The sequence below is a fragment of the Bactrocera dorsalis genome, chromosome 6, assembly GCF_023373825.1.
Source record: "Bactrocera dorsalis isolate Fly_Bdor chromosome 6, ASM2337382v1, whole genome shotgun sequence".
Taxonomy (NCBI): Eukaryota; Metazoa; Arthropoda; class Insecta; order Diptera; family Tephritidae; genus Bactrocera; species Bactrocera dorsalis.
In genome coordinates this window covers 23123582-23137228 of record NC_064308.1, presented here as the reverse complement: position 1 = coordinate 23137228, position 13647 = coordinate 23123582, and the positions used below count along the sequence as shown (strand labels likewise).

Sequence of the window (13647 nt, the reverse complement as noted above, 5' to 3'; positions counted from 1 at the left end):
ACGTATGTATGTGCGATTTGACTTACATATATTATGATGAATTCTATAAAACCTGTTGAAATACATATTATATAAATATAATAATGTCATCTATTATTGCCTGAATATTTAATTTATATACATAGGTTTGGTAACTTATATATTTATATAATTATTTGCTTTGGGCATTAGAAGTTTTGATAACAATAAGACCAAGCAAGCAGACCATCGCATAGATTCACATATGCATGTAATTATATGTACATGTCAAAAGATTTTAAAAAGCCATACGCATAATTTTCACAATTCACATAAGTAAATATGTAATTTTGTGTGCACGTAAACAAATTTGAAAGAATCATTCGCATAATGTTTGTAAATTTGTCTACACGCAACTTTGTGTGTACATATATACACCAAATATTTCATACAAAAACTCCGTTGTCACGGACAACCAATGCCCGAACTCCACGTTTTGTCAAAAAGTCAATGTGACGACAAAGCCTTGTTTGTTCCAGAGTAGAATTTCTTCCTTTGCGACCCATTAGAATTTTCTGTCTGAAATTAAACTATTTGAACCATTTCTAAAGCAGAGTTAATGTTTGTTTTTATTACCTTAATCTAATTTTCTCAGAAAATCACTTTTAGCTCCCTTTTTTATAGAGCAGCGTGCGCATGTTATGTTACTGATAAATGATAATATCTTGATTGGAAATTGATTTGTACTTACATACATATCTGCAGAATAATATAGCATATATATGCATTAGGGTGTTTTACCTTTTTTAATTTTATAGATGGTATGTATAAAAAAATCGATGAAAATTGCTTACAGCCTTACTTTAAAAACCGAATATCTCGAAAAGTATGAATGATAACGATTTTGACCTCGAACCTTTTTATAGCAAATACAATTTTCTACAAATTTGTCATGAACATTTTTTCTATCGCTCCTGTCATTTACGATATATATACAAAAAAATGGGAAATTCTTGGAAAAATCGGGTTTAGAGGTCCGTACTACCGCGCCAGTGTGAGTTACGACTTCGTTGCACTGGACACTTTTGGAGAGTGAACGATTCTGAGAAATATGCGTCTAAAGTCAAAGCGATGCCATAAAATACCTCTGATCTGTAGGAATTTAAAGATAAAAACTCACGATTGTAATGTATTTTCTTTGGAAAATTTTTACAGACTTTGGTCCAGTTCTTAATATTAATATTAAGGGCTAAAATTTTCAGGGAATTTTTTTAGGGTATTTCCAAGGAAATTTCGTGACGGGGCTGAAAAAAATGTGCATAATATGCATACATATGAAATGATATTACATTATCAAAGATAAGAAATATGTAAACAGTAGCTCATTTGCCCATATTACTAAAAGCTCATTTGTATTTAAACTATTAAATAACGATATTCATAAAATAAGCGTTACATCAAGTGATGACTACAGATCAGTGACAAAAATATTGTCTGCGTCGGGAGCTTCATGGTATTCCTTTGAAGACAAACAAACCCGCCCAATAAAGGTTATGATTAAAAATCTCCACGATTCGTGAAGCATTAGTGATAATATCGTTGATTTAAAAGAACAAGGTTTAAATGTTGTGAACATCGTAAATAAACTGAAGTGGAAAACACGAGACCTTTAAACATGTTTTTAGCTACTTTTGATTCTAATGAAGACATCAAGAAAATTTATGAAATCAAACACATTCTTCACACCGTTGTTTCATCGAGCCTATTAGGAATTCTAAACTTATTCCACAATGCAAAAATTGCCAGGCATTTGGACACACCAAGAACTTCTGTAACAAAATGTCAAAGTGCGTTAAATGCGGTGGTAAACACAAAACCATCGAGTGCTAAAAACCAAACTCAGAAAAACCAAAATGCTATAACTGTGGCGAAAGCCATCCGGCACACTACAGAGGATGTATTGTTGCCAAGGAGCTTGAAAGCATTCGTAACAAAACCTTGACGAAACAAAAAGTTTCCACAAATTTGCCCAGTACATCAAATAATACACCCATTGGTAATAAAAGTACTGTCAACAAGCAGAATCGTGTACATACGAGTAAGCTTACTTTCTCTTCAGTACTGAAAAGCAACCTAAACGTGGTGAACGAAAAAAACACAAAGATGACCGAAGACCTACTAACTCAAATCCTTGAGATGTTAAATAAACAAGAAAAAGTCAACAACGATCTGTGCAGCCGTTTAGATAACCTCGAAAAAAATAAAACAAAATCTAAAGCATGAATGGTGCTCTCCGAATTATGACATGGAATGCAAATGGACTATTACTTTTAAATTACTATTATTACTATTAAAGCACCAAGAAGAGCTTCTGCTTATTTTACAAAAAGAGAAAATAGATGTATGTTTAATATCCGAAAGTCATTTTACGAGACACAGCCTTATAACTTTCAAAAACTACGATATCTATCATACAATCCACCCTAGTACGAGTAATTGTGCGAGGGGAGGCACTGCTGTTATTGTTAAAAACAGCATTAAACATTATGAGGATAGAAAAATCAGTATGCACAATATTCAAACCACAACTATTACATTAAAAGCAATGAACCAACCCTTGTCAATTACTGCATTATATTGCCCGCCGAGACACAAAAAGAACTTTTCAATATGCACAAACACAAATTTATTATGGGAGGCGACTTTAACGGTCAGCATGTTTACTGGGGATCGCGCCTAACGACAGCTAAAGGGCGATACTTATTCCAGGCAGCTCTAGAAACCGGGTGTGAGTTTATATCGACCGGAACACCAACTTATTGGCCAACGGACACCAACAAAATACCAGATGTAATAGACTTTTTTATAACCACGAAGATATCTCGAAATTTCATAGAAATAGAAGGTGGGTTAGATCTAAGCTCTGATCACTCCCCATTATATTTAACAGTAAGTGAAACAGTCATTAAAAAAGATCTTAGTCTGACTAAAGTAAAGTGTCCGAAAATCACAACAATTGAACAACTAGAGTTAGAATTTAACACATTTACAAAAGAAATTCAACAAGCAGCTTGGGATAATACTCCGGAGATAAAGCGGAAAATTATAGGTTCAAATTACCCTAAAGCAATAAAAATCCTCTTAATTAAGAAAAGAAAGTTACGACGGCAAAACCAACCTTAATAAGGCAACAGCTGAATTAAAACGCTCATATTCATATTAACAATGAGTCAATTAATAAATATTTATCTCAACTATCCACTGACAAAAAAACTGATTTCTCACTCTGGAAAAGAACAAAGTATCTGAAACGTCCAACAAGTCACGTTGCACCACTAAAAGTTGTTTCCAATACATGGGCTAGAAGTGATTGTGATAAAGCTAATGCATTTGCAAAACACCTAGCTGAAACCTTTCGTCCAAACGAGGATAGTGAAATCGCGTTCCTCAGTAGTATTTAACAGGATCATGCAACAATCCCAGCAATCACCATTTTTGAATTAAAAGTGAAATTAAAAAGCTTAAAGTTAAGAAAGCAGCTGGCTTCGACTTAATTACAGCTGAAGTGTTAAAGCAGTTACCATACAAGTGTTCACGGAAGCTCACCTATCTTTTCAATACAGCAATCCGTCTGACGCATTTTCCAAGCCTTTGGAAAGTTGCCGAAGTTGTTATGGTTCCTAAGCCAGAAAATGATCCTCACGTAGTCTCGTCATATAGACCAATTTTTCTACTCCTCAAATCTCAAAACTTTTTGAACATTTAATTTATCTAAGATTAAAATCTATAATCGACGAAAAACAGTTAATCCCATCGCATCAGTTCGGTTTTAGAAATAAGCATTCCACAATAGAACTAATTCACAGAATAACATCAGAAATAGAAAAATCCCTGGAGGAGGGAAAAGTATGCTCAGCTGTATTCTTTGACGTTGCACAAGCGTTTGACAAGGTTTGGCACGAAGGCCTTATGCAAAAACTAAAATCATGTCTTCCGGTTGAGTATTGTGCTCTTTTAGAATCGTATTTTACCATGAGATTTTTCCGTGTAAAACAAGGAAATGGGTTCTCCAAACTAAAAGAAATTAAAGCAGGAGTTCCTCAGGGAAATATCTTAGGTCCACTTTTATATATTCTGTATACAAGAGACTTACCGTTAGAACACCAAACAGTATGACTGCTACCTTTGCTGATGACACCGCAATACTACGCGTCAAAACTACAGAAAAAGCTGCGTTAAACCTGCAACATGCAATCAACGCTGTAGTAAGTTGGACTAAAAAATGGAGAATAAAACTAAACGGTAGCAAATCGGTTCATGTAAATTTTGCAAAAAAAAAGAATCACTTATCAACCTGTAAGTATTCTAGATGTCTGCATACCATACGCAAATACAGCTAAATATCTTGGCATCACGCTCGATGCTAGATTACGTTGGAAAGAGCAAATTAAAATAAAAAGGATTGAACTCAATCTGAAATTGTCGAAAATGAAATGGCTAATTGGGCGAAGGTCAAACCTGTCCATACACAACAAATTACTTCTTTATAAACAAATAATCAAGCCGGTATGGTCATATGGTGCGCAACTGTGGGGATGTGCCAATGATGGCAGTATTAATATTATACAACGTTTTCAAAACAAGGTGCATTGTAAATGCTCCCTGGTACTACAGAAATGCTGATATTCATCGAGACCTAAGGATGAATACAGTCGCCGAAAGGAGTCAGGCAGATGCCCACTACAAAAGGCTTAATGCACATGTGAACGAGGAGGCGAGAAATCTTCTTTTAGACACATGCCGCTCTAATCGAGTATGTCGAAAAAAACCACATAGCTTAGTTGGAAGCTAAAATATAAAGGAATTAATTATATACCATATATGTATGTATATTACTATTAATTTCTATGTAATTTGTTTTTAAGTTATTCAAATAAAACTGCTCGTTAGTTTTTGAAACTAGTTGTAGTAATATCAAACATTGTTAAAGTTTTAAAAATGTTTGTAATAAAAAAAAATTGCCCATTAACTAAAGGGTGATTTTTTAAGAGCTTGATAACTTTTTTTTAAAAAAAAACGCATAAAATTTGCAAAATCTCATCGGTTCTTTATTTGAAACGTTAGATTGGTTCATGACATTTACTTTTTGAAGATAATTTCATTTAAATGTTGACCGCGGCTGCGTCTTAGGTGGTCCATTCGGAAAGTCCAATTTTGGGCAACTTTTTCGAGCATTTCGGCCGGAATAGCCCGAATTTCTTCGGAAATGTTGTCTTCCAAAGCTGGAATAGTTGCTGGCTTATTTCTGTAGACTTTAGACTTGACGTAGCCCCACAAAAAATAGTCTAAAGGCGTTAAATCGCATGATCTTGGTGGCCAACTTACGGGTCCATTTCTTGAGATGAATTGTTGTCCGAAGTTTTCCCTCAAAATGGCCATAGAATCGCGAGCTGTGTGGCATGTAGCGCCATCTTGTTGAAACCACATGTCAACCAAGTTCAGTTCTTCCATTTTTGGCAACAAAAAGTTTGTTAGCATCGAACGATAGCGATCGCCATTCACCGTAACGTTGCGTCCAACAGCATCTTTGAAAAAATACGGTCCAATGATTCCACCAGCGTACAAACCACACCAAACAGTGCATTTTTCGGGATGCATGGGCAGTTCTTGAACGGCTTCTGGTTGCTCTTCACCCCAAATGCGGCAATTTTGCTTATTTACGTAGCCATTCAACCAGAAATGAGCCTCATCGCTGAACAAAATTTGTCGGACGTAAAGCGCGAAACACATTTCGAACCGAACACTGATTTTGGTAATAAAATTCAATGATTTGCAAGCGTTGCTCGTTAGTAAGTCTATTCATGATGAAATGTCGAAGCATACTGAGCATCTTTCTCTTTGACACCATGTCTGAAATCCCACGTGATCTGTCAAATACTAATGCATGAAAATCCTAACCTCAAAAAAATCACCCGTTATAAATATTGCTTGGAGAATTGCATAATCGAATAACAATGTTATCAATTTTGCATGAATTCACAAAAATTCGCAAAATTATATTCATATCAATTGATATGATAGCATGTAAACATATAAAATATAAGCAAAAAGGCCAACATGCGTCTGTAGAAGCAATGCATATTTCAGAGCATAATTTTCATTGAATTCTCAGCTCTTTTCACTCATTTCTGTTAAAGTTTCTCCTGCCGAGCCAAAAGTGGTGAAATCCACTCATAGAAAATTCATGGCTCTTGACAGTTCACACGCTTGTCCGTAGTTGGACCTTCTCTATAATACAGGTTCTCTGAAGCAACGACCATGTATCTCAAATAACGCATGCGCTTTTTGTTTCTTGCTTTGAAGCTACAATATAAATAAGGTAGAAAAATGAAATGAAACATGAAATGTGTTTGTCTCTGTTTAACACATTTAACTGATTATTTAATAATTGAAGGTGTAGCTTAAATATAAGCGCAATCCTGACATTGATATATTTTACTACCAATCTGAAAGCGACTCGTTTGCAGTAATCCAATTGGTGCTGTCGTTTGTAACACAACTTCTGGGTAGTTACTGATAAAAACACAAACAAATATCGGAATGGTAATATGTGTACTTACTACAGAACCCGGTAGAAAATAAAGAAGCGTTTTATGTTTGATTAGTATGTTTTTAAATGTATAGTATATGAACTCAAAAAAGAGCAAAAACATATTCGCCATTAATTTTGTAACAAAATTTGAAAAATCGACTCGGAAAATATATGCATGTTTGTAAAATAGCAAGAGATAGCAACAATTATATGCTGTTCTAAACTGTCAATGTTAGAGAAGGTTAAACAATTTATGGTAAAACACATTTCCATTGTGTTGCCTTTGGCAGATTGTAAAGGAGCCATGATAACAAAGCAAAATAATACCATTATTGCTTTGGCGGTCTGAATAATTGGTACTGCGTATGGGGAAGCCCATACTATTTCCACGATTCCAAAATGACATTAAGCTACCTCACAGAATTATTATATGGAGGAACATTTCGGTTTAAAAAGGTTTGAGTGGTCATGGTGACCCCGTTTTCGAAACGGTTTAACATACATATCTACCAAATTACTAAAGGTATACCTATTTATACCTAGTGGGAACATTTCTCTCGAGCATTTCTTGATACAGTGTTAAAATGTGGTTGAAAATGACTTAAAATTGTATAATTAACCATAGAAAATGGCCGAAACATTCAAATTGGGATGATGAAATTTCGTTTCGTCGGCAAAATCAAGCACCGATTTCACTAAATTTTGACGCTAAGTATTGGTGTGGAATATCCATTCAAACATTCACATGTGAACCTGATTTTTATTCTTATGGTTACTTTTAATGCCTATGATTTTTTTTTTCAAAATTATTTTTTATTTATTGGATCCGCTTTTTCTTAAAGTCTAACAATAAGTTATAAAATCTTAAATCTATTTAAAAACTAGACAAGCTCAGGCAAGTGATTGAGCTGTTTGGTGATACGTCGCTCTTTAATACGCAGGCATATCTCTTCTTTTAAGTCGTGTTTGATTGCAGGAATGTACCAAAGCGTTAGCCAAAGGGTTTGAGTGATCTCGGAGTTTGAATATATATTTAATTCTGCTGTCTTCTACTTCTTTCTTTACCATAGGGATACCAAGGTCTTTATGAATATTTTCGTTACGCATGTACCATGGTGAACACGTGATTGTCCTAAGCATTTTTGATTGAAACCTTTGTAATATATCAATATTAGTTGCACAGGTCGTACCACACAGTTGAATGCCATACATCAAAATCGGCTTTATGACCGCATTATATAAAAGCACTTTATTGTCTAGGCTAAGTTTATAGTTTTTATTTAAAAGCCAATTTAAAATTGCAGCTCTAATCTTCATACATGTTATGTTACTAGAGATGTGTTTTCTCCACGTGAGCCTTCTATCTAGGTGCATACCAAAATATGTTACATCGTTCGCTTGGGGTACTAATATATTGTTAATTTTTACTGCCGGGCACATCTTTGGCCTTAGCGAAAATGTAATATGCTTACACTTCTGTTCATTCACATTTATACGCCAGTTTGCTAGCCATTCTTCGACAGAACTTAAATGCTTCTCTAATATTCTTGATGCTAAAATGTGGCATTTGTTACGGCTCACTATAGCTGTGTCGTCCGCAAAAGTTGAAGTTAAAACATTATTAGCTGTTGGAAGATCTCCTGTATATAAGTATGATGTATAGTGTTGGGCCTAAAACACTGATCTGGGGTACACCAGCCCTTATCTGTCGTTCATCAGATAAGAAACCTCCCATTTTTACCATAAATTTTCTATTTTTTAAATAAGACTCCAATGTTTTATACAATTCTAAAGGTATACTCTTTTTAACCTTGTATAAAAGACCTTCGTGCCGTACGTTATCAAACGCCTGAGCTACATCTAGAAATATTGCTGAACAGTACTCCCTGTGCTAAAATGCTTTCCTTATCTCGTTAGTAGTTCTATTTACTTGCTCTATTGTGCCATGTTTCGCACGAAAACCGAATTGATGCATTGGTAAATGAATGAATTTATTATTATTGCTTAGATGAATGAATTTAGTATTTCCTCTGCAGCATGTTGAGGGTATAAAAATCGGAATTTAAATGCATTTGTTTATATATCGAGTAATTACAATATTATCTCATGTTATTATTATGACCATATCTCTAAAATTAGAAGATAGGTCAGCAGTAGCAGTAGCAGTTTTAAGTTGAGGAAACAAAAAAACGTCGCTTGGTGCTAGATCCGGTGAATAAGGTGGATGGTCAAGCAGTTCGAACCGCAATTCGTAGATTTTCGCCATGGCGACTGTTGAGGTATGAGATGATGCGTTGTCTTGGTGGAACAAGACTTTCTTTTTTTGCAAATGTGGCCGATTTTTCGAAATTTCTTCCTTTAGCTTGTCCAACAATGATGCGTAGTATGCTCCTGTTATAGTTTTTCCTTTTTTAAGATAGTCGATAGAAATAATTCCATGGCTGTCCCAAAAAACACTCGCCATCACTTTCCCAGCCGAATACACAGCTTTAGGTTTTTTTGGGGCTGGTTCCCCCTTTTCAATCCACTGTTTAGATTGGTTTTTTTTTCGGGCGTATAATAATGAATCCAAGTTTCGTCTACAGTTATCAATCGGCGCCAAAACTCGGTCTTATTGCCTCTAAACTGAGCCAACAGAGCACTGGAAATGTTCATGCGCGCACGTTTGTGGTCTAGCGTAAGCAAACGCGGCACCCAACGCGCGGACAGCTTTCTCATGCCCAAATCTTGGTTTAATATGTGACAAACAGTTTCTTTTGACATCTTCATAATCTCAGGTATTTCCCTAACTTTAATCCGGCGGTCGACTAGTACCAATTGATGAACTTTAGCGATGTTATCGTTAGTGGTTATTGTTTTTGGACGCCCAGGACGTTCATCATCTTTCAAGCTCCTGCGACCACGTTTAAATTCAGCTGCCCACAATTTTACGGTGGTAAACGATGGTGCTGAGTCACCATACACAGAGTCCAACTCATCTTTGATTTGTGAAGGCGTATTGCCTTTCAAAAATAAAAATTTAATTACAGCTCGATATTCAATTTTTTCCATTTTGGGGAAATCACCAAAATAGACTCACAAAAACGACTGTCAACAGATAATTGCGCAATATAAATTTCTGAAATTTTGGCGAGTAGCAATTATAATATGCACAATTTGAAGTAGAAACTTTTTTTTTCAGATCTGCCGCTAGCTTCACGTTGAGGTCGGTTATTTATCGGACAGCCCTCGTATTATAACAAGTAACAAACAACACAGTACAGTGGATAATTTTATCATACATAACTGAAAGCTTAGTTCAAAAAGAACACAATCTAAAAAACTTGAATTGTTTCGCTTCTTTTATAGACAACTAGCTGGCCCCGCAGCCGTTGTCCTGCGTGAAATTATGTGTGTTTGAAATGTAAAAAAAAGTTGAATTTATCATTTAATTTTTTTTCAACGGCTCGCAGCTTTATAAACAACATTTTTTGCTTTTTGTTCCTGTGTACAGAAAAGATGATTTTCCAACTCGTGAGCACGCCATGTATATGTATCTGGCGGTGTGAAAAACATGGCATTTCCAAATTTATGCCATACACTATGCGACTATCCTTGTGTCCTGTTGATTGTCATCTCAAATTCAATTTTTACTGGAAACGGAATACGTTTGAACTGAAATGGCAAATCATTAGATCTCAAAGGAATTCGTCGAATCAAGAATTCTGCCTTCTTGTATTCGATAGCTGCGTCACAGTCAGTCGGGTTGCAGTTTCCGTGCATGAAGATTGCGAAACATAATACCGACAAATCCTACTTTGAGACGCAAATGATGCGGTGGCATACCAAGCAACTCCAAAGAATTTATAAATTCCACTGAATAATTCACGGCGTCATCTTCATTGTCAAGACGATCGATCGATTTGTATGAGCGCAAGCCTCCCAGAATTTGACTTTGAATCTTTCAGTTTAACTCAACAACATCGGTATTTTTGGCAGCTAACATTGCGCGTGTATTTAAGGAATCGTAGTTACGATAATTTGTCCAATGTCCGAACATTCGTGATGAGTTCATCTTCGTGAATTGATAAACGGTAGATGGAATTGATATCAAGCCACCAAAAGTATCAACCGAAATTGACTAATTTTCAATTCTTATCGAATACGATGTAAAATGACTTTGGTAATGTCATTTTTGTTCGTATCCCATAATTAACGCGGATTTGAAGGCTGATATGTCGAAATGATCATCTCAAAAGGTGTGTGAACTTCGTTTGCATTCGAAGTAGCTATCGCTACTATCATATCGCAGTGACTATCATGTTCCATCAATTGTAATTTCTGACTTCCTTCTCAAAAAGTTGCCCACATCGGACCAGTCATACTACGCAATGACTCAAATGAATTTTAACCGCGTACATTAATCAATAGCAACCGAAGGTAGAAGCGTTTTTTCGGTTGGATAGTGTAAATTCATCCGAATGCATTAGTTGAGAACACACCTAGATGTCCATCTACTGGTTGGCCTTGCTTTCTGTGCAACTATTTCTTCGACGATGCATTCCATGTATCAAGGTATTTCCGAATAGAGCAATTGAGAAAAAAATCCTGAATGTTAATTTTGTTGCTGGCGGTGTTTCCACTGGCTGGTTCTCTGGGTTGAAATACAAGGTTTGGGCATTCTCCAAATTAACTGCGAGACGCACAACAGTTGGAAAACGTTCATGAATTGCAAAAGTAAATGTCCCTCAAAGCCCTTTATTACAGTTCACATATCGACCATAGCGTTCAAGACCAATAACCGCCATGTTGCTTCCTTTAGTGACGTACTTAAAAACGTATTTTATCGATTACACCAAACTGCAATACTCAACATTGATATGAGTTTTGAATGTGAATTAAACAATAGTGTGGAATATAGTACGATCCATCTGTTGTCAACTTTCATATTCACTCTTCTAAATTAAATGTTGAATGTTCTGCCATTGTTATCTGGTGAGCGACGCCGATAGAGTGGATATCCGTCATTTTCAGTTTGTGTTTCCGAAAGAAAAGCACGTGAATCGTGTTTCGTGCATTTATTGTCAGACATACAAACAGAAAATGGATTGTGGTTTCCGCAAGGTTTGGTTTTCGCCACTTCGTATAATAGTGGGACTTTATTTGGATCAGGAACTTCCGCAGAAATGATTTCATCAATTCGATCTGGTGTAACCACCATCCAAAGAAGAATATGTGCGTGCGGCAAACCTTTTTTTGCCACTCAACAGAGTACACTAGCATCTAACAGCACCACTTATACTTTGCTTCAAGATAAAGTCCATCAAACATGTAACTGTTTTTTGAAAAGTCGGGGTGTGACATCGTGACGATCGCTTACTTATTGATCGCGATCCATAATTCCACATGTACATATGTATGTCATCGCATCCTGGGAGTACTCGGTCATATGCCTTGGGCTGCCAATGGATGTTGATGGCAAAACGAATGCCGACCGATATTAGCGCGACCTCTTCGTGGCATCATACTCGTAACAAATCTCAATCTGTAATTGATCACTTTGTGTGAAACACACATAACGTTTTCACTGAGTAATTTTCAATAATTTTTTATTATTTTTTGAATAGCCGGAATAAAAAAAGCAAGTGACAAATTTGACCAATTCAAATAATTGACAAACAAAACAAAATAATTGAAAAAAAAAATTATGAAAAGAAGTTACTTTCTGGAATTTTCAAATTTTCCGACTTTTTCTCACAAAAATTATACAGTTTTTTTATTTCTAAACCTTCTCCAAACCACAGCGAACAACCTCTGAAACTATCATCAAGATTAGTTCAGCCGTTCTCGAGCATTAGCGTTACTATCAAACAAACATTCATTCAATTATATGGGGAAAAAGAAAAGGGCTGTTTTTAGGAGTTCTCCGGCAATTATTCGCTTTTTTCTGGCCATAAAAACCATCTTTGAACCACAACGAATAAAAAAAATTGGACAAATTGGTCATTTTTATATATATGATAATTGTATACTACAAATTTAAAAGCTGATATAATATAATGGCCTTAATCAATAATAGTAGTATGAATGAATCTGATGAAGAACGTGACCTTACCAGCTTATCTTGGTTAATGGAGTTACGAAATCAAAATTTTAGCTGGACAAATGACATGCAAGAGATAAATTTAAATGGCGATGAAATGAGTAATCGACACAACATAAAATGGTCTCACGAAGCTAGTGGAGGACAAAAAGATGCGTATGATAAAATAAGTATGTTGAAAAATAAAGACAATTCCAACGACAAAACCAATTATGTTTCCAATAATGATCATATTGTGCCAGAAAAAAGCAATGGAACACTGTTTAATGAATTTGATAAACAACAAAAAGAACATAGTTCAAGCAGCGATATTGATAAAAATATAACTAAACGAAATTGTATTGGTAAATCCATTGAAAAAACATGTAGAAAATCGTTTAAAGGAATGTACTTTCAACAGCAGCAATTAAAAGTGCAAATAAAACGAGCTACCCCAATCGAGCGCTATGAAATATTTATGGAAAAAGTTAAAAGGTATTTATAATATATTTTTGTTACTATCACAAGAGGTATCTGATACAGAATTTATTAAAGTATGATTTAAATATTTGCTTATTAATTCTTCGAAACTAAAAATAACTATTTTGGTTCTAAAAACAAGTTGATACTCAAATCGCAAACTCAATTTCACCCGCATTAAATAATTGGCATCTTCTCAAACAACTGGGAACTCCTTTTCGGATAGTCAACCAGTAAGTAACTTGGGTAGCCAAAACAAATAGCAGCCCGATAGCGAAAATGACAAAAATCGTACAAAGTATTAAATTTTTTCAAATCTTAAATATCCCAAAGAATACGACACTTATAGTTTTTGTTAGACGTTGAAAGCCGAGCAGGGCGCGAAGCTGATGAATGCAAGAAATAAGCTTCAAAACTGTATGCGTACATTTTCATACGGAATCGCACAAGCAACACAAATTGGAAGCTGGCCGCAGCGTTGTGTAAAGTTGATCAATGCGAGAAAACAGTTTGAAAGTGTTTTTGGATAGCGTTAAGACGCTATTTATACCAAAGG

The 13647-nt window shown here is 35.3% G+C and overlaps 1 protein-coding gene across 4 annotated transcripts in view; it reads left to right on the top strand.

The window, feature by feature from the left end:
• Positions 1-13647, top strand: part of LOC105222527 (uncharacterized) — a 32447-nt gene that overhangs the window by 6266 nt on the left and 12534 nt on the right. For 3 of the 4 annotated variants that reach the window (XM_049460433.1, XM_049460435.1, XM_049460434.1), the window contains one exon: positions 12334-13106. In XM_049460433.1, the coding sequence (XP_049316390.1) occupies positions 12589-13106 (518 nt within the window). In that variant the 5' untranslated portion in view covers positions 12334-12588. Of the gene's footprint in view, positions 1-6538; positions 6562-12333; positions 13107-13647 lie in introns of those variants that run through there. The other variant, XM_049460436.1, reaches the window with a different exon arrangement.